Source organism: Crocodylus siamensis, chromosome 13 (assembly GCF_052110815.1).
Source record: "Crocodylus siamensis isolate JL-2025a chromosome 13, ASM5211081v1, whole genome shotgun sequence".
Taxonomy (NCBI): domain Eukaryota; kingdom Metazoa; phylum Chordata; order Crocodylia; family Crocodylidae; genus Crocodylus; species Crocodylus siamensis.
In genome coordinates this window covers 11,530,058-11,551,699 of record NC_143407.1, presented here as the reverse complement: position 1 = coordinate 11,551,699, position 21,642 = coordinate 11,530,058, and the positions used below count along the sequence as shown (strand labels likewise).

General features: G+C 46.3%; 1 protein-coding gene across 2 annotated transcripts in view; it reads left to right on the top strand.

The window, feature by feature from the left end:
* Window positions 1-20,542, top strand: part of LOC149853922 (copine-5-like) — a 159,845-nt gene extending 139,303 nt beyond the window's left edge. The window contains exons 19-21 of one of the 2 annotated variants that reach the window (XM_090025933.1): window positions 9,108-9,165; window positions 16,527-16,600; window positions 17,310-20,542. In XM_090025933.1, coding sequence (XP_089882059.1) covers window positions 9,108-9,165; window positions 16,527-16,600; window positions 17,310-17,498 — 321 coding nt within the window. In that variant the 3' untranslated portion in view covers window positions 17,499-20,542. The remainder of the gene's footprint in view (window positions 1-9,107; window positions 9,166-16,526; window positions 16,601-17,309) is intronic. The other variant, XR_016438922.1, reaches the window with a different exon arrangement.
* The last annotated feature ends 1,100 nt before the right edge of the window (window positions 20,543-21,642 follow it).

Here is a 21,642-nt window from a genome sequence, read left to right as displayed (position 1 = left end):
GCAGTTCACAGGCTGGAAACTCGGTAATTGTGGAGGATGGTTTAAAGCTGCTACCAATATTTGCGCTGCTTTTGGGTGACCGGTTGCAGCACAGAGGTTGATAGATTTGTTTTTAGGTGGGCACTGCCATTCCTCAGAGAGATTGTATAGAACATACCCAGCCAGATCCTGCCCCCTGGACGTTTTCCCCAGGAAATCCTTGGGGATCACAAAGGCAGCAGAGTGACTCCTTTGCCATCCCTTCCCTTCCCAGTCCCAGTGATGGCCAGCCCTTTTAGTACCCCCTCTAAGTCAGTGTCTAGAGTTGTTGCCTCTCCTGCCCAGCTGCCCACCCAGTTACACTACTGGATCACTCAAATGCCTGCAGATAAAAATGACTGAAGACAAACCATATCATTATTTACTGTGTCCTGTGGGTATTTTGAATCACTGCCAGTAAGACTTCCTGGTGGCATCCCATTTTCGTAAAGTGAGAAGGGAGTTACTTTTATTAGCGTATCAGCCAGAGCTAATAGGAAAAGGATGGGTAAGTAGAGGAGGAGTGGGAGATGAGGTAGAAGCATGGAAAGAGAAGGGAAGAAAGGTGGGGAAAGTTGGGGGTATGGAGGGTGGTTAAGAAATAAGGTAGAGTGTATGGAAAGCAAATATGGAAAAAGTCATAAGTACCCATACATCTTCCCAATGCAGGGGCAGGCAATTATTTCGGGTGGAGGGCCGCTTACTGAGTTTTGGCAGACCATCAAGGGCTGCATGACAGGTAGCCAGGGGCAGTTATATTAATTTTCTAAGTATTTTTTAGGGGCCCTGCGGGCCTGGTGGGCCACATCCAGCCCCCGGGCCGCATTTTGCCCACCCCTCTCCTAATGCCATCCTTGTACCTTCTTCACCCAAACCCTACTCCACAGTTCTGAATGTTAAAAGCACAGCAAAAGGTGAAAGGACATCTCCAAGACCATGCTACTGGGTCTTTCTCAGGCAAAAGGTAGAATAAATCTAGAGGGGAATGAGGTGTCCCTGAATTCCTCTTATGAATCACACACTCTGAAGGCACAAAAAGAGACTAAAGTCTTTAGAAATTCATTCTCTCCTCACTGAGGTCCATGGCCAAACTCCTATTGACTAATAGTGCCTTAGGGACTCAAATTATGTGGCCAAAAGTTCACTTCTCTGCATCTGAGCATGACCCCATTTATTGCCCTTCCTTGGTGTCTTGTGAGTCTAAGGTGTACTGAGAGATAGTTAGCTGTGTTAGTTGGAAGTCCAGATAGCTTTCTGCCTTATAGACCAACCAAATCAATGATGTCTAGCATAAGCTTTTGTGAGCCCAAGCTCACTTCATCAGATGCTAGGAAAGGACATACACAGAGCAGTGTATCTAATGGAGAGAGTGATCTGAATGCAGGAGACAGGGAAGGGTGGGGAGAGGGGAAGTACTCTACATTCATAGATTCATAGATTCATAGATGCTAGGGTCGGAAGGGACCTCAATAGATCATCGAGTCCGACCCCCTGCATAAGCAGGAAAGAGTGCTGGGCCTACATTACCCCATCTAGATACACATCCAACCTTCTCTTGAATACCCCCAGGGTAGGGGAGAGCACCACCTCCCTTGGGAGCCCGTTCCAGACCTTGGCCACTCGAACTGTGAAGAAGTTCCTCCTAATATCCAATCTAAATCTGCTCTCCTCCAGCTTGTGGCCATTATTTCTTGTAACCCCCGGGGGCGCCTTGGTGAATAAATACTCACCAATTCCCTTCTGTGCCCCCCTGACGAACTTATAGGCAGCCACCAGGTCGCCTCTCAACCTTCTGTTGCGGAGGCTGAAAAGGTCCAGTTTCTCTAATCTCTCCTCATAGGGCTTGGCCTGCAGGCCCTTAACCATACGAGTGGCCCTTCTCTGGACCCTCTCCAGGTTATCCGCATCTTTCTTGAAGTGCGGCGCCCAGAATTGCACGCAGTACTCCAGCTGCGGTCTGACCAGCGCCCGATAGAGGGGAAGTATCACCTCCTTGGACTTATTTGTCATGCATCTGCTGATGCACGATAAAGTGCCATTGGCTTTTCTGATGGTTTCATCACACTGCCGACTCATGTTCATCTTGGAGTCTACTAGGACTCCAAGATCCCTTTCCACTTCTGTGCCACCCAGCAGGTCATTTCCTAGGCTGTAGGTGTGCTGGACATTTTTCCTCCCTAGATGCAGCACTTTGCATTTCTCCTTGTTGAACTGCATTCTGTTGTTTTCTGCCCACTTGTCTAACCTGTCCAGGTCTGCTTGCAGCTGTTCCCTGCCCTCCGGCGTGTCCACTTCGCCCCATAGCTTAGTGTCATCTGCAAACTTGGACAGAGTACATTTCACCCCCTCGTCCAAGTCGCTGATGAAGACATTAAAGAGTATCGGTCCAAGCACCGAGCCCTGCGGGACCCCACTGCCCACACTTTTCCAGGTCGAAACCGACCCATCCACCACAACTCTCTGGGTGCGACCCTCCAGCCAATTCTCCACCCACCGGACTGTGCAGTCATCCAAGTCACAGCCCCTTAACTTGTTCACCAGTATGGGGTGGGATACCGTGTCAAAGGCCTTCCTGAAGTCCAAGTATACGACATCCACCCCTCCTCCTGCGTCGAGGCGTTTTGTGACCTGGTCATAGGTACTCGACCTTCACACTTTGCCTATTTTATTGCCCTCCAAAATAATTTCTACATGAGGAGCAATAATAAAAACATACATCAGTAATAGGCAGGGAGCTGAGGACCTGTGCTGGGGCCCTGTTACAGAACGTAGGCTGGAACAAACTACAAAAAGGGACTTGGAGCTAGGTGGGAGTTAGTCTATCATTCATGACCCAATATAATTGCAGTAGTAGCCAGTGCACTCTAGTGGGGATTTTCTACCACGTACCTGGCACAGATCTTTGAGAAAGCATTCAAAAGATACAGTCAAATAAGATCAGATATTGGAAAATTAATCACTTCAATGGAGGGTTACCTACAGCATCCCACTGACTTAGATACAAAGTTTTTGTGTTGTTTTCCTGTTGCAGCTGGCATGTTGCCACTGCTGCCTGTAATCAGCTGTGAGTCATTAACACAGATGAAGTAACAGAGCCTTTTCCATGTGATGGGGCTGAGGATGGCTGTTATGGATTTAAAATTATTATTCCACATTTAGATCCTTCAGGACGGGAGCCTAGCAGAGTCAGGAAATGGCTAGACATGGGAACATCCATGAGTGTGATTAGGTCAGAAACAAAGGGATATATAAATCTTCATGCTTCTGGGTATGACCTGCTAGTTGGTTTGCTGGAGATTAGATAGTGATTAGGTGGGGAGGTTTTCATGATTGGCCACTGGGACCTTTCTTGTGCCTCCTTCTACTGCAGCTGGTGCAGTAACTTCAACTTTGAAGTTAGAGTCCTGGGTTAGATGGACTGTCGGGTGGATTTGCAACAGCAAGTCCTGTGTTCTTCCTTAAAGCAAGTATAAATCAAGAGTAACTCAGTTGGATTCAATGAACTTAAATTGGAGTGAAACTAGTGTAAGTCAGAAGAGAATCAGGATCTTGTGTGGTTGTATTAGGATACAAAGCTGCTGTAGCTGCAAATCTTTATTGCATGTCAGCCTAAGTCCTGGCAGATCTTATTAAAGCAAAGAAATAGAGCTTGGGAAAGAGTCATGCTTTCCACGATCCCATACAGTCTACTAGCATAAAGCAAAATGGCTGTCTTAAAGCCAACTTTTTTGAATTAGGATGGGGGAGTCTGATGAATAGATTGAATTAATGATTTCTCATGTGCAAAATTCTGAATGGCAGAAAACCATTCAGAAAAGGAAAGATAAGATTTTGCCTGGCATCTGCTGTGTTTAATATAATTCACTCTGAGGATTAGCTTTTGTCAGCAAACAGATCACTGAAATATGTAATGATCGCTTGATTAATTTGGGTTTAGCTGTCCCTGGATCTCACGCATTCCATTAATGAGATCACACCTCAACACTGGCTAATGGATTAAGGATGCTTCACTGAACCAAACTGAGTCTAAATTTGAAGCGCTGGAGTAAGAGACAATAATGTCAGGCCTGCCAGGCCTGGGTTATTACATTTGGTAGAAGCGAGAAAGCTGACTGACATTTCTGTCTGCCATTTCTTTGAATTTTAGTACTTGTGAAAAGGAGAGACTGATAGCCAGAGACATGGATATTGAGGGGGCTGCCACAAGTCTCTCTCTGACAGCTGCGTCCAGGCAACTTGATCCTCATGTACAGCCCACACCCTTGCTATTCTGGGTCTGCTAATGCAGTGTTTCTCAACCCGTGGATCGCAATCCAAAAGTGGGTCACAAGAATATATGAAAGGGTCGCGAACAAACTTAAAAATGGATTCTCCTTTAAAGGAGAAAAAAGTGAGAAGCCATGGCTTTTCCCTCGCAGGTTAGCAGAGTTTCTGCTAGGGGCTGCCTGGGGACACAGACCCCACCTTACCCCAAATACCCACCCCCTGGCCCACACACTGGGGTCAGGACTGGCTATTGATGTTTATGAATGGGGCCTGGTACAAAAAAAAAGTTAAGAACCACTGTGCTAATGCACCTCAATCCTGACAGGTAGCTCCTTGTGCTGTTAGAGGACTTGGTCTGCCCAGTGCATTTCAGTAGTGATCAACTACTCGGTAGGGGTGTCAAATATGCGGCCTGCAGTGCCGCTGTGTCTAGCCCGCTAGACTACCAACAGAACAGCAGAAGTTGAGGGGTGTGACTGGGGGGTGCGACCTGGTGCTAACACAGCCCCAGTTCCCCTCCTGCTGCTTTGTGTGTCACCACTGCCCTAACTCCCCGGCTGCCAGCCCCCACTGCACGCCCTGTGCAGGAACAGGAGCTGCCGCTGTGCTCCAGGCTGGATCTGGTCCACAGGGAGCCTGTAGGTGATGTGTAAGTACTGACAGTGGGGTGAGGGCACAACTCTGCACCACTGCTGCTGCTCCCACTGCTGCTGGGCATTGGGTCCGGCCCGGCTGCAGCCCCACACCCAGCCATTAGCGCAGAAATCATGCCGCTGCCACTACCCCACTGCTGCCAGACTCTAACCACGTTGCAGCTTTGTGCCCTGTGCCTTGCTGTCGGCACAGAAATTTGAGGAGGCACTTGCTCCCCACCATGCCCACCCAATGCATCACGTGTGAGGCAGCCCCGCAATCCAGTTCTAGCTAGGGGCACATGGTAAGTATGACACCTTTGAGCTATACACCGCCCACTAGCTCTTCCTGTAGTAGACTTTTTGCACACGATAAATTGTCAGTCATGTTAAAGAGACCTTGTGCTGTGTACAAATGAGAATTAGAATATGACCTGCCATCTCCTGCGACTCAGTCTCTAGCATCCTGAAGCCTTGTTTACACAGGGATATTGTACTGATCTGGTTGGTTAAGTGGCATTGCAGTGATTTAACCGCATAAATCTGAAGTGCATTCACACCACATCCTTAGTTTGCCTTGAGACACTCTCTATGTTAATCACTCTGCTGACACAGCTCTTGTGCTTGCTTAAACTACCCATCTGGGCAGAAAGCTTTGTGGGAATCCTCCCAGAAGCTCTGGGAGTTTGTATCTGGGGAAGAAGTCAATGGACAACAATGATCCCTTCATGTCTGTCATTAAAGTTGCTGGTGCCATTTTGAAACTGCTGACAAGCAGCATGGAGGACACATTTTTGTGAATGGAAACATTAGCAGAGGCCCTAGCCTGGTCTTTTGTCTTCAGGTCCTTTTGCTGGAGATCCTTTGCTTTGATGTGACACTGCGACCAGCTGAGAAAGTGACCCCTTGCCTTTGCTTGCTGTCATAGTGTCTTGGTGATTTCTCTGGAGGGGACTTTGCATGCAGCTGTCAGAAAGGGCACTCAAGTCCAGTGCATCAGGAAGCATCCAGGGAAGGGGCATGACTGCTATACTGAGGATGTGAACTCATTACTATTACCTAGCTCTGAAGAGGAGCCCGCTAGCATTTAAACTGAGAGATCGTTTCCGGTTACGATGATCTCGGAAGCGTGGAGGACACAGAGGTACAAAGACAGGTCAACACAGGTATGAAGCAACACAGTGTGGTATTGTAATTGGGTGACTGCCAGAAGCAGAGCAGTTGTAAAAGTGCCCATGCAAACTACAGCAGACAAACCCAGTGCAAGTGGAATTGCTCCTGGTTCCAGAAGCAATAGTTACTGTCACTTAAGCCACTAGATAATTCCATTTAAAAACCCACTGTGTACGGTGAGAGGCACTTTTAGGTGAGCAAACTACACATTTCTGCACATGGTTTGCATGTAGGCAAGGCACAAGGCAAGCTTAAGACAGCAGCAGTAGCTAGCAGAAACCAAACGTTGACTGGATAGTTGGGAGGTCGCGTGATTTATATTTGATTGAAGCCGCTGTACGTTGGGAGTCAGAATAGTTCAAATTTAGAACACGGGCCTGTCTGCTGAATTCTGCTCCCAGCTCTGGTAGGAACTGATTTCGAATGACTAGATGAAAGGGAATGAGTTTCATTCTCACTTTGGAAAGTGAGTGTGGCCTCGGTGCTCTGAGCACTGGATTGGGAGCTGCAGCTCCTAATTTCCCGTTAGCCCTAGGAAGAAGTGCAGTCTTGTATTTACCCTTGTCTTTTGTCTCTGAATCATTTCTGACCCACCATAGCACTTTGCTTCCCACCCCACAATGATTTCATTTAATTTACCTGTGAGACTCTGTGTCAAAGGCTATTAGAAAGTCCAAATAAATTTTGTCCGCCAAGTCCAACATAACCACTGTTTTGTCAACACGTTGACCTAGCTTTGTCATTTGCTTTGGAGACGTTGAGTGCCATTAATTGTTAGCAACTATTATAAAATCTCATGTAAGTGTGCGTGATCACCAGAAATCAACTCAGACAAAGAGCTCTGATTATTAAAGCTCCCACATTTCATAGCAAAAACAATCAGTGATTGCTGGAGGGGAAGGGAAAAGGAGAAGATAATTGGAAGATAAAGCAAAAAGTGGGCTAGGTAAAAAAAACACAAGGGTCCTGAAGGAATCAGAGTGAAAATCACAGGGTGTCAACAGGATCTCTCTGCTGTCATAATGAATTACATGACAGCCAAGCTCATTCTCAGGGAGACGGCACAGCTCTCCCGAATTCAGGGAGTGAGCGGGGGAAAGCTTGTTAATATGTAAATGAGAAGAGCTTGACCTAATAAAAGGAAAACAGAAGAGAAGATGCTATATGTGTTCCCCTGCCCGGCAATACCACCAGTCACTTTGGAGGCTAATGGTGATGAGCAAATTCTAGTAAGTGAGATTAATCACCCATTACCAAAGTGGCTTATGACTGTGGAAGGAAATGAGTTAACCTCAGCAGGCAGAGAGCAGGGAACGTGATTGTCAGCTTGTGTAAATCTCTGCCGCTCCATTGGAGCTGAGACTCTAGCCCTGGGTTTTCTTGTACGGAGCACCGTGTAATAATAAGAATAAGGGAAACAAATGCAGTCCCATCCTCTGCAAACTCATCCCCTTTGAAGTGAGGGGATATAGCTTTGGGAAATATCTTCCATCCCAACAAAGTGTAGACATGCAGCCCCACCATCTTGATACCATCTCTGCGTAGGTATGGAACCAACAGATACGCAGCATCAAAGCAGGGAGGAAAGGAAATGTTGGCCAACGACAAGGAAAGGCATATAGTGGCCTGCATACTGATCACGTAGAGCAGAAAGGATTTTTCACCCACTCAGGCGAAATAAGTTTATAATGCTACATCAAAAATGTTTCTGTACATTCAGTGCTCCATGACAGTCCTGTAATACTTTATTACCAGCACATCGCTTTCATGACAAGTGGTCTTAAGGTAAAACATTGAGCACAACAGTAAAACCCGTGCTGGGGCAGCCACTAGTTAGAATGCCGCTAATATAGTGCATCACCTTTAACCGAGTCCCAATGCAAAGCAGCATCAGCTCTAAAATGAGCTTCAATCCAGTGTGACAATTAAATCCATGCTTTCCTGGCCAGGAAGTAAGGAACGAGAGTAATGGAAGCATAGTGACACCTAGTGAGACCAGGGACAGAGAAGCAAAAATGAAGGGAGAGACAGAGAGAGAAAGAGTAAGCTCATAAAGCTGGTTCTGGTCTAATTTCTGCTGGTACAAGTCAGGAGTAAACTTCTGTGGATTGATTCCCCTTTCATTCATACAAGTGTAAATCAAGAGTATACCCACTAAAGTTATTGGGGTACAGTTCATGTGAGTTAACGCTCAGCCTCTTGATATCAGTTGCATATCAGATATAAACTGATCTGAAGCAGCTTTCAGTGATACAGCAATGTAACTTTTACAGACCTGACAGAATGACAGTGTTGAGTTTGATGCAGTATATGGGAGCATGATTTTTGAGCCAGAATATCACCTGGTTTAAATCAGCATAGTGCTGTTGACTCCAGTGAAATCATGGCTATTTACACCAGCTGAGAATGTGTCCCCTAGCTTATTGTACTGTCTGCATTACATACCCTAACCATGCGCTTCATTAAGGTGGCTTTACATTGTGTCTGGGCTCAGCCACGATGCACTTTCAGATACAGAGTGTTTGGTAAAGCTGTGCATGCTTACTTCTTTGTAATAAATATTTAACTGGACACACAAATCCAAGATTTCCAGTGAGACAGTGCTTGGAACAGCAAAGCTCTGGCGGCCTCCCCTAGCCTGTTCAAATCAGTAGCTTTGTGAATATTTACTGTTTCTCAGTGGTATCCGGGGGGCTTTAACAGACACTGAGACCCTGTTGAATAGAAACGTGTATAAACCTATAGGAAGCTCACCTAGGAATTTAACAGAGCACGTTGGGGGAACTGCAGCCCTCTTGGGAAGAGGAATGGTGATTCGTTTGGGCTGTGGCTGGACACAGCTCCTGAAGTTTTCAGAGCTTAGATTCACTAGGGTTGACATTAGTCCAGTGTTTTCAGCTTTGTGCCATAAACTGTTTTTTTCTCTTTCCTTCTCCCCCTCTCCTATTTCCCTTGTTCTCCAAAATACCCTCTGTCCCTCTCTCTCCCTTGTTTCCTGCTCTTCTTCCTCTGCCGCAGGCTGCCAAGCTTCCAATGTCCATAATCATTGTGGGAGTTGGACAGGCTGAATTTGATGGTAAGGACAGACCGTTCTCTGCCTTCTTTGCTTAAAATGTGTCGAATCAAAGTCTAGCTGGAAGCACAAGCCTAGGATTCATAACCAGCCCTTCACTCTGCCACAAAGAGCCTGTATAACAGGGGTGGGAAAAATGTGGCCCGTGGGCCAGATGCGGTCCATCAGGCCATTTTGTCCAGCCTGCGGGGCCCCTCAGAAATTTAGAAAATTAATATTTATAGTTTCATAGTTTCTAGGGTCAGAAGGGACCTGAGCAGATCATCAAGCCTGACCCCCCGCCATGGCAGGAAAGAGTACTGGGGTCAAATGACCCCAGCAAGGTGTTCATCTAACCTCCTCTTAAAAACCCCAGGGTAGGAGCCTGCACCTCTTCTCGTGGAAGCTGGTTCTAGACCTGACCGTGAAGTCGCGCCTCCTGATATCTAACCTAAATCTACCCTCTGCCAGCTTGTGACTGTTATTCCTGGTCACTCCTGGCGGTGCTCGGGGGAACAGTGACTCCCCCAATGCCTGCTGATCCCCGCTGACTAGTTTATAACAGGCCACTAGATCCCCCCTCAGCCTTCTCTTGTGGAGGCTGAACAGGTTCAGGTCCCGCAGCCTCTCCTCATAGGGCCTGCCCTGCTGTCCCCTGATCATGCGAGTGGCCTCCTCTGGCCCTTCTCCATGCTGTCCACGTCCCTCCTGAAGTGCGGCGCCCAGAACTGGACGCAGTACTCCAGCTGCGGCCTGACCAGTGCCGCGTAGAGGGGGAGGATCACCTCCCTGGCCCTGCTCGAGATGCATCTGTGGATGCATGACAAGGGGCGGTTGGCCTTCCTGACTGTGTCCCCACACTGCCGGCCCATGTTCATCTTGGCATCAATAGTGACTCCAAGATCCTTTTCCGCCTCTGTACTGATGAGAAGGAAGTTCCCCAGCCTGTAGGTATGGTGCTGGTTGTTGCTCCCCAGGTGCATCACTTTGCACTTGTCTGTGTTGAATCCCATCCTATTCTCGTCCGCCCACCCTTGTAACCTGTCTAGGTCCGATTGTAGCCTGTTGCTTCCTTCTAGTGTGCCCGCGTCCCCCCACATCTTATCTGCCCCTGGCTGCCTGTTATGCGGCTCTCACTGGCTTGCCAAAACTCAGTAAGCAGCCCTCCACTTGAAATAATTCCCTGCCCCGCTATATGACCTTATCTGAGTGGCATCCTTTCCTTGTACCTTGGATCTCCATCTGTCAAATGGGAACACTTCCCTTCTTCACTAGGGTGTTGCGTTGTTTAATTCATTCATGGCTGAAAAATGCTGAGACACCCATGAAGAGACCACCTAAGCAGATAAAATATGCCATATCTCTGCATCCTGGTTCGGATCCTTAGCTGGTGTAATTTGGTACAGCTCTGTGAGTCGGGAAAAGCTTGTTAATATGTAAATGCGCAGAGCATGGGAAGTGCTGATTCCAGCCTTTGTAAAAGGTATTTTTTCTCGGGTTCGTCCTAGAAGAGACTCGGATTCCCTGAAGATACTTCAGGACTCCCCAGTTTGTAAGGACAGGAGTCCTCCATCTTCCCACTAACCATTTTTCTTGATACAAAACCCTCCGGGTAGAAATGTCTCCCTCCCGCTCTTCAGATCCATTCAGCAGGCCCTGTTTTAGGTAAAAGAAGAATTCCCTAGTCTGGAGGTGGCTTGTGAAAGGGCTAAGAGTTTTGAATGAACTCGGGGAAGCAAACAGATGGCAAAAGGCGAACGCAGCAGGAAAGTCCCCTCGCAGCAATTACAGGAACGCTGCCGAAGGCTACAGCTGGTGCTCAGGCACTCCACGTTTGCACAGCAACCCTTCCAACAAATAAATGGGTCTCACTAGAGCGAGTTCCCAGGCCTAGAGAGCTGCTGCTACTTACACTGCAGCATGGAGAGAAACAGCAGGAGGAAAACAGAAGCTAGACAGTGAACAGCAAAGTAAACTCGGGCCTAGGAAAGCCCAAGAATTAGGTGACAGCCTGACATGAGTGACCCAGGCCAAGTGGTCAGGCAGAGTGACCCTTGGATGCATCACACAGGATCCAGAATAACAAAGGGGGTGGTGGAAACATTTGTACTTAACAATATTCACTGTCCTGGGATTAGGGAAAGCTGTCTGCTTCTGCCAGATCCCGTCCTGACTCGTGAAGGACCTAATGTGCCGGCACGAGGGCAGGGGGGAGCCAGCAGTGGTGCAGCCATCCCCACTCGCTTTGATTCCTGGTTTACCCAGGATTTAAAACCAATTGCCTGGCAGCGGCGGCTTTCCCTTAGTCTGAAGAAGGATGTTTGTGCCCAAACGCTTGCAAAGAACAGTTTTTCTAACCATTTAGTTGGTCTAATAAAAGATATCACATCAACCCAAAGAACCTCGTCTGGCAATAGCAGCAGTATTTCTATTCAGGCAGCAGTGAGGAAGTCAATTGGCTCATTATAAAGTACCTGATTCCTTCTAACTTAGGGGTGGGCAAAATGCGGCCTGGGGACCGGATGTGGCCCTCCAGGCCATTCTACCCAGCCCATAGGGCCCCTAAAAAATTTAGAAAATTAATATTTATCTGCCCTGGGTTGCTTGTCATGAGGCCCTCTGGCTTGCCAAAACTCAGTACGCAGCCTCTGCACAAAATAATCACCTGCCCCTGTTCTAACTCTTCATGCCAGACGTGTTAACGACTCTTTCCCATTTTTAATGGTCTTGAAGTTCCACTAATCAAGCTATTCTTTCCTCTGCAGTTCTGCAGTCTGTTGGTTGCTTCTGGCAATGTAGCTCCTATTTCAGAGCCCTGCAGACTGTTTTTAACTCTAGCTGAAAACATTAATTTAGGTATGGAAATGTTAACACAGGTGAACATGAACTCAGGTATGGAAATAACTTTCATTGGATGCACTAAGATGCTCAAGGCTAGATTTGGTTTTAAGAAACTGAATTCTAATGAGTACAGGACTAATGAGCTAGTCCTAGTGTATCCGCTTAGTGTGCTGTGTTTTTTGTGCATAATACATGATATAGCAAATTAATGCACATTCCAATAAAGTCATATTTGTTTTTGCTTTGATCTTAAAACTAAATTATACAGCCCTAGGCCCCTAGAATATTAGTAACGTTTTTCATTTCTTTTTAGCTTGAGAAAAATGTGTTGTTCTGTATATGATAATGTACCACTGTGTCTGCAACCCCCTTTCAAAATCCTAGCACCACCCATGCATGTGAGTTATACCATGATGCTGCACGTGGAATATGCACCAGGGAAGCTAAAGGCCTGAGCAAAGTTGCAGAAGACTTTGTGTCAAGGGTTTCATAGTTTCATATTTGGTAGAGTCGGAAGGGACCTGAGCAGATCATCAAGTCCAACCCGCTGCCATGGCAGGAAAGCGGACTGGGGTCAAATGGTGGGGAGGTTGAGGGGAGAAATCTCAACAGTGAGATTTATCCGGCTTGGATCTGTCTACCCTGGTGCAGGAGATCTCCTAATATTTAATGGAAACCTACAGAATAAGTTTGGATTTGGCAGGGTTTCTAGCTAGGCTTAGGCAGGCAAGGTTCTTTGGGTAGATGTGATATCTTTTATTAGACCAACTGAGTAATTGGAAAAAAGTTCTTGCTAACTTCATTTGGACTGACTGCATGGTTGAAATTGTTTTAGACAAGTTTTTGGGTACCACAGTCCCTTTCCTTAGGTCTCGGGGGGTGGGGGAAGGGTACTGTGGTACCTGAAAATTTGTTTGAGTGAGCATGTCCACATGTGCATTAATGCACTGCAATTACAGCACATTAAGTTTAGTACTTGTAATAACAGATACTAACTTAATGTGCTGTAATCGGCACTACTGTACAGTAGTGCCAGTGCAGGTCTTTTAGGTGACGCTAATGCTCAGTAGACTAATTCTACTGCGCATTAGCACGACTTTTGCTGTGACACTAATGCATAGTAGAATTAGTCTACTGCACTTCTAGCGTCTCATGCAGATGTGCCCACTGTATCCTAACCATGCAGTCAGTCAATAAAACATATCACTCACAAAAAAGCTTCTTTCTTCTTACATATTTCCTGGACCATCACGGCTTCAGCATCGCTTCAGCACTTGCTTCACACACTAGTGGGAAGGTGTTTCAAGCCAGTAGCAATGAAGATGGTTTAAGAACCTATTAAGTCCAACCTAGAACTGAAAAAACTCTCTCTTGCTGTGGAAAAGAAAACTATATTTCAGTATTTGTTAGCATCTTAATGGACCTGCACTTGGAGGGAAGGTAGAGAACTGAGCGATGGTAGTTCAAAGAAAATGTTCCCAAGAGTGACAGGTGTTAATATGGGAAAGTGTCCCCAGGGGAAAAGCAGAGAGCACCATCACTCTGGACATTTAACAGTCTGCTGCAAAGAGAGGTTAGGAAGAGCTTTTTTCAAATTGCCTGATATGTGGGAGTTTTTTAATAACAAAAGACAGGAAAGTTTAATTTCTTCTCTGTTGGTTTTTCATATTTAAAACATTTGGTGATGATTAATTAATAGAAAATGTTATTATTTTTGTCAAGTCATCTCTCTCACTTTGCCGAAGGATTCCTGGGATACCTATGAGACATTTTCTGGGAGGAGAGAGGGGAGAACAAAGCAGTGGTTCAATGCCTTTAATCAAAGTCTCCGCTTTGTGCTCTACATTTTAAGCAACTGAACTGAATTTGAAGCTATTCTTGTTCCCGGTTCGGGGAGCTTTGGGAAGCAAGGGGCAGCAGGGAAGAGTCTGTGGCCGTTGAAAGGCCATTGGGGTCGGGTGGGTTGCAGAGACAGGGTGTCATCTAGGGCTGCGAGGAGAGCATTGTGTTGGAGGCAGATGGCAGGGAGCCTCGCCATGTGGCAGGGCCCTTAGTGCCTCAGCAGCCGACAAGCCTGTCACACAGGCATGAGCTGCAGTGCACCTGGTGTGCTAGCCGGGCTTCAGTGAAGACACAGACTGTTACCAGAGCATTGCAGGGACTCCATGGGGGAGGCTTAGTAATCGCACTGGCTTGCAAAACTGTTTGTTTTCCCTTAAAAAAAAAAAAAAAAAAAAAGTTTGCCCAAGTGTTTCCCCATGGGAGACGGAAGCCTGGCACATTGCTAGCAAAACACAGTCTGACATTTATTCATCGTTAAACATTAAAATAGTTCTCTACATGCTGCCTTGCTTCCTGCTCCAGTCCCAAAGCCCCACGCAAGTGCTTCCCTAGCCCCGCTTCTTCTCGGGACGAGCCAGCAGCACGTGGGAACTGTCAGGCTCTCGTCAGGGGGGCGATGGGGAAGGGAACAGGGCGCAGCCCTCCCCGCTGATCCTCCTCCAGGATCAAGCAGCCCTGGGCACGGGCATTTCCTCTTCTTCCACATCTGTGGGAGAGGCAGAAAGGACAGCAGCTTGCTCTGGGCCGGGCTGCTGTACGATCAGGAGGAGGCAGCTATAAGATGTCCACGTTAGCACGTACCGTTGGCCGCATGCAGATAGGCCACACATCTGGGCCACACATCTGGGCCACACAAGCTCTGGGAACCTGACAGTCGTGGAGTGGCGGCAAAGCCGAAAACACCATTTACAGCTGGGAACCACACTCATCTCCAGTTGACGATGCATCATTAAAATATGGCACGCTGAATAGTCTGGATGTAAGGTTGTAAGCATGTTTGTAGGAGTAAAGGAACTATTATACCCTATTATACCTAGGCACAGACCTTTCTCACACCAGCTTGTATCTGTCTTTAGTGAAGATTATTTTTCAATTCCTATCAGTTAGAGGTTGATGTGTGCTCTGAACCAGGCATGTATAGATTCAGTGGGCTCAGAAACATATCCAGCAGCCAGGGTTAGAATATTTTGTCAGCTACACATAAACCTTAATCCATGAGGCAAGGATTTTTTGTGATATCTTTAAATGGACCAACTGTATAGTTGGAAGAGTTGTTGGCCAAGCCTTCCTCAAGTCACTCATACCTGAAAGCTGGGTCAGCTTCATGAGGACAGCTAGAGAGTGCTCCGGGCAATACCTAATCCATGGGTTGCTACAGTCCAAATGGAGTCCCTTTATATTGCACAGAGCATTGTGCATGAAATAGTTTCTAGGGTTGTAGGGGACCTGAACAGATCATCAAGTCCAACCCCCTGCCCTGGGCAGGAATGAGTGCTGGGATCATAATACCCCAGCCAGATATCTATCCAACCTCCTCTTGAAGACTCCCAAGGTAGGGGCGAGCACCACCTCCCTTGGGAGCCCATTCCAGAGCCTGGCAGCCCTAAGTAATGCCTCCTGATAAATGTGATGGCAGCAGCTGAGAACCACAGCAAAGAGTATGTGATTCAAAGCGTCACCTACACAGCAGGGAGCATGGAGGGACTCAGACCCCCTGCATACTTGAATTTCTGGTTGAAGTCAAAGACCCTAACAGCAGCATGGAAACAGTGGAAGGAAGAACTGACCTCGTACACACAGCTGACCATGGCAGGCAAGGATGAGAAAATGGAAGTAGACCTTCTCCATTATCTCATTGGGATAAAGAGTCTTGCTTTGGACTGTAGCAACTTGAATCATTATTTAAATATACTATAGTCAGTGATGCTGCTTGCAGCCACCTTTGTCGACACCCTGATTGTATCACGACAAGATGGCCTGTGTGTAACCAGCAGCCCTGGCTGCTTCCCCTCCCCTGTAGACCAGCTGTCCTCATCCTGTATGGTTGTCCATACCTAGCAGTCTAAGGAATTATATCCTTTTTGTTCATCTTCTTTCAAAAGCACGAAGTCTAAATCTTTTCAAGTCCTATTCACACAAAGGAGAATCCAGCCCTCTGAGCAGTTTCACCAGTTGTTTGCCCTTCTGTGTCTAAGACGGGGTGACCAGAGCAAATGTGATATTTCAAACAGCGATGTTCTGTTAATTCATGGAACGGCATTAGCATTTCATAAATAGCATTTTCTATCTCGCGTTGTTCTTTATACCTTCTAATATTTTGCTGGTTGGTTTATAATATGACTGCTAAGCTACATGTCGAAACGTTAGCGAGCTTATTCACTGGGATGGATAGGTTGGGTCTTTTTTCACGGGGTTACAGTAAGGTTTCTGGGTAGTTCAGCTTATTTTCCCTGATGTCCATTGTGTTGGATTTACCAATATGGAGTTGTGTCCCCGTGGTCTGCTGCTCATTCCCCATTTAGTCCCATGAAAATCTTCACGGCCTCTAGTGCTGGGTCCTCTGCAAAGTGTGCTGCCTCATTCATAAGTTGATTAACTAGCACCAGTCTAGGCCTTTTGGCACGGACATGGTACTGGGTTCCTTCCAGCAATTCACTCGCTGCATAGTTAAGACTTTATGCTTTTTCTCCTTTCCCTCTCAGCCATGGTAGAGCTGGATGGTGATGACATCAGAATCTCATCCCGGGGGAAGATCGCTGAGCGAGACATCGTCCAGGTAATCACGAAATTTTTTCCTAGCTCAGCTGGTTTTTAGCCTTTTCTTAATTCATGTGGATCCAAACTTAGTGGAACAAAAACATTTCGGATTCCTTATTGCCTCTTCTACCTGCAGTGTGTAGGTTGTTAGAGGAGCTGGCTTCCATCAGGGCACTGGGAATTTTCCTGTCTCCAGCACTGTTCGAGGTCAGACAACATAGCAGCACATTTGTGAAGCTGGTAGTATACCTGTGGGTTTGACCCACTTGGATAATACTGTGTATTAGATAATTGGGGAAGAATTTAAATACAGAGACTCAAGAGGGCTGGAAGTATTATCAGCTACAAAAAAATTAAGTGTTTCGACAATCCCCTTGGAGAAGAAAGGACCCTCATTCCCGTTCCAGGACCCACTGTCCTTTCCACAGCATTTCTGTTGCAGAAGCAATTCTTCCTGCTCTGCCGCCTCAGGGCCTTTCTAGTCCCAAACCACCCCATCTCAACATTGCTAGTGGCTTGGACCCATTGCTCCGTAGCCATTGTACCCACTAGGATACGATATGATACTGTACATGTGAAGCCTCCTAGTTCGGACAGGGAGGCTGTCTGACCGCCCTGAAGCTGATGTTCCACTAATGGTCTGATCTCTTGGTTAGAGCAGTATGCCTCACCTCGTGTATAAAATCCCACTTCCCCAATGTCTCTCATGTGCTTTCCTTCTTTCCCAGTTTGTCCCGTTCCGCGATTACATTGACCGCACAGGCAACCATGTCCTAAGCATGGCCCGACTGGCTAAGGACGTCCTGGCTGAGATTCCAGACCAGTTCATTTCCTATATGAAGGGACGTGGCATCAAGCCCAACCCGGCTCCTCCTCCATACACCCCCACGGGCCATACCCTCCAGACACAGATCTGATTGCCAAGAAGCATTTTTCAAACAACTAGAAAGAATCCCAGGCATTTTGTTGTGTCAGCTGTTGACTGCCTCTAGCTGTATGCCAAGGCATCCAGAGCTTTCATTGAGGTTCCTCTGTGTACTTTTTTCTCTGGACTTGGCTTTGGGACAGCCAGTCGGTAAAGCCAGTTATGCTGTAATGCTGACACATTAGCGTGCACCATTGGAAGGATTTGTAGGACTGGAGACGCAAGCAACAGGAGGGAATTTATTTTAAAAAGACAAGCACGGCAACCGACAGGCTTCCTTTCCAGTTTGGAAGGGTGATGGAAGGGAGAGGCAAGAAATGAGATCCGAGAGCTGTCCTCCCCAGGGCCCTACTTCACCTGTTTTCTTTTGGGCTCTTAGCAGACCAGCTCTTCCTCAAAAATCGTGGTAGTCTCTCTCTGCCTCTCCTTAAATGATTCTAGCATTTTATAGCCCATGCACAATCCACCTGCCTTCCCCGTTCTGCTGGCAGTTCTCATCCTCTTGCTGTTTGCTGACTTGGCTTATCCATATCAACTTGGCAGACTTTTGTTGGCTCCAGACATCAGGCATTGTTGTGGGTTTTTTCCTCTTCTGCTCTGCCTGGATACTTTTTCTGACTTGCTAATATTTTCTCATCTTCTACAAATCAGCTTTGGCAAGGCCTATATGGGTTTGGGGGGATTTGGGGCTTTCCTTGGTTGGTTGGATTTTTTTTTAAATTCATGGTTTAGGTTGAGCTTTTTCCCCTTGATACCCACATCACTTCTTTTTTAGGCTACATTTGATATTTGCAAAGTCCTGGTTTCTGTCATGTGGAGTTGGGAACCTTTTGCCAAAAGGATGTTACACGTCAGTGTGTCACAACAGTGCTCTGCTACAAGCGGGGATCAGGATGGGGTATGATTTTGAGCATTGTTACACAAGCCATTTCATGGCCGATCCAAGTGCTGTCTGAAGCACCAAGATGAAAGGTGAACTTCATCCCTTACAACAGGCTGGAGCCTACACTGTATATATGCATTTAGCATGGAGAATTCTGCTCCTCAGTATTAAGTGGAAATATGTCCCTGTGCTATTATTCCCACTTTGGCAGTGGTACTCCTGTAGTGTTTGAATGACCCTCCATCCTTTTTATACAGAATATTGCAAGGTGATTCACCACTGCAGAAAACTTTAACAAGGCTACTGAGCAAAGGGGGTGCAGTTAGCCTTTTGACATGAAAGGAAATCTCAATACTTCTAGGCCTTCTCTCCTGCTATGTCTCTTGGGCAGCTTTTTTAGAATAAATTTGGTCATATGTTTATCTCCTCTGGTGATTCCAGGATTATAACACATGCGCTATGTCTTATTGAAAGAAGATAAAAGGGACAGATGAACCCTAGCTAAGTAAACTCCATAGGCACCTTAAAGTCTCTATTCACAGACTATGGTCCTTATTTTTGAATATCTCATTAATTGGCTAGATAATTACCATGAACGCATGGATTACATGTGACTTAGCAATGGTCACTCTGGATCATAGTCCTAGGTGCTATGTTTTAGAAGAATTCTCCAGTGAGACAAGTAGCGATTTCACAAGACAAGCAGGTAGGAGGGGTAGGAGAATCTAGCCCTGAATAAAGGCAGATGCAGCCCACCAAATCAGTATTAGTACTCAGGGTTCAGCAAACTATATGATCCCCAGGCAGCCTATCACACATCACAATCTATCCACATAATAAGATTTTAAAAAAAGATAGGATCCAATCCATGCTTGTATCTGCATCATACTCAAACGAGAACTAGGGAGCCATCCGTAGATCAGTGGGTTCATTTAATATCTACCCGCCTGTCACCATGAACCTTTAGATCCTAAACAGTAAGGCACTGGGAGAGATTAAGCCAACTCTAATTTTATCTTCCTTTCACACCAGTTTAACTCCACTGGAGTTAGTCCTAATTTATACTACTAGAAGTGGCCTTTGCATTCTTGACTCATGACAGCGGTTGCACAACAGTTTCAATGATGGGTTTACTTCTGCTGCCTGTTTTTTAGATTTTGCAAGAGCCAGGCTGTCTAAAGATGTCTTAAATTCCTTCAAAATTGTGTGTGGCTTTCCTGGCAATTGGGAACAGGCTGAGCCAGCAAGTGGCTGTCTCACTATAGGAGCTCAGGGCACCCACTGAGTTACCAGCGTAATGGAAGGCATCATGCCCTACGAACTTACTGGGCTCCATCATCCCAAACAAAGAGGGCGGTCATAATTATGTCACCTTTCTACACCTATCCACAATCCCCTTTGCATTCTCAGCGTACCAGTAAACTTTGCCCAGTCAAGATAAGAACCCCAAAGAGCGGTTAGTGGGTGGTGTGTCTCTGCTGCCTACTTCTTTATGAGCAGGGATAGCGGGCAATACTCCGTCATGCTGCTCTGTACTTGTTTCTGTCTGTGTATTGATATTGGGTGCCATATGCCCTTGCAGTTCCATGCCCAGTTCTGTACAAGTGTAGCTTGGGGTGATGCATGCCTGTGCAGTCCTGTACCCAGTTCTGTAAGTGTACAAACAAGGTGGTGCATGTCCATGCTGTACTCCCACCCTGCTCTGTATGAGTGTGGATAGCAGATGATGTATATGAGGTGTGGATATAGGGCCATGCATGTCCAGTTCTGTAAAACCACAGATGTTGGGCTGCCTTTTAAGCCCGATGCCCATAAGCACGGATGTCTGGTATTGCTGAAAAGAACATGAGTTCTCCAGGACGGGTAGTGTGAATTTCCAGGGGGAAAGGGGCACTGTACAGTCTGCTCCCCAAATCCGATTCTTCTTTATCAGCTACAGACAGTTTTCTCTGACTTCTGAGAATTTGCTGCCACCCAGCATGTTCTTGGGGCTGCTCTGTTCCTCTCTCTTTCCCAGCCCCTCCTTCACTTTATTTTTTATTTGCATGGGTGGTGACCTTTATATACTTTACACTATTGTATTTTGTGTCAAATGTCTGATGTGATCTGGTTTGTATTGGATTGCCTTAAACTGGAATAAACTATTCTTTTTACTACAGCACGGAGACAGCTTTGACTTCTTGTTCACTGCGGCCTTTGAAAAGGTCACACACTCCGATAAAATGATGTCTCTTGTCACAAGTAAGATTATATCTTGATTGACTGTGATGATCAGAAAGAAAGAAACTGGTGCCAGTACTGAACTTTCATGAGGTGTAGCTATTTCTCTTTAAGAAAATGGTTCATCCCTAAGGATTATGAACTTTAGGAGTTAATTAAGCATTGGATGGTTTTTGCAGAAGTGTTTGCTTTCTCTCTGGATCTTGCTATTCCCAGTCTTATGCTTCATTCTAAGTCAGTGGTTTTCAGCCTGTGGTCCACAGACTATATCTAAGAGGTCCGCAAAAGATCGCTATGCTCAATCAAAGTATGTGAATGCCTACACACACATTTCAAAGGGGTCTGCACCTCCATTTGAAATTGTTTGGGGGTCTGCAAATGAAAAAAGGTTGGAAACCACTGCTCTAAGTCATTTCTTTTCCATTCTGTTCATCTTTTCAAGAACCGTAAATCAGTGGCAGGTGCAGCCTCCGGTATTTCACTTTAGCCAGTGCTATCAAAGTCTCCTTTGCCAGCCTCTGAATGTTGGTGCATTTTACACTGATGCCTGAACAGCCAAGACATGATCATTGCCTGGGTCCTCTCCTACTCTTTTCCTTTGGACTGAAAGTTTAGAAGACCTGTGCTTTCTCTGTGTGCCCCTGCATATTTTCAGATACAAACCCCTGCGTGAGGTAAGAAATTGGGGTAAAGTAGGGACCTGTACGTTTTAACAGCCCTCCCTGATCAAATACAGTACTCGCCCAGAAGCTTTATTTTTCAGTACCAGGGATGGCACTGGATGTCTCTGGTATGTCAGAAGTAATACCTTTCTTTTGGTTTTTGGCCTGAATTTAATCAGCTCTGCAGTAATTATATTGTAGGAGACTCAGTGCCAACTCCCCCTCCCCCAAACATTGCAACATTAGCTTCTAGTTCAGTGGAACAGGTAAGACGCAGTTTAAATCTATGTAGATGGCAGGGACCTATTGGGCCTCCCAAGCACCAACACCAAATTTAATGAAATGCCCACTGAACCAGAATGTGTTATGCT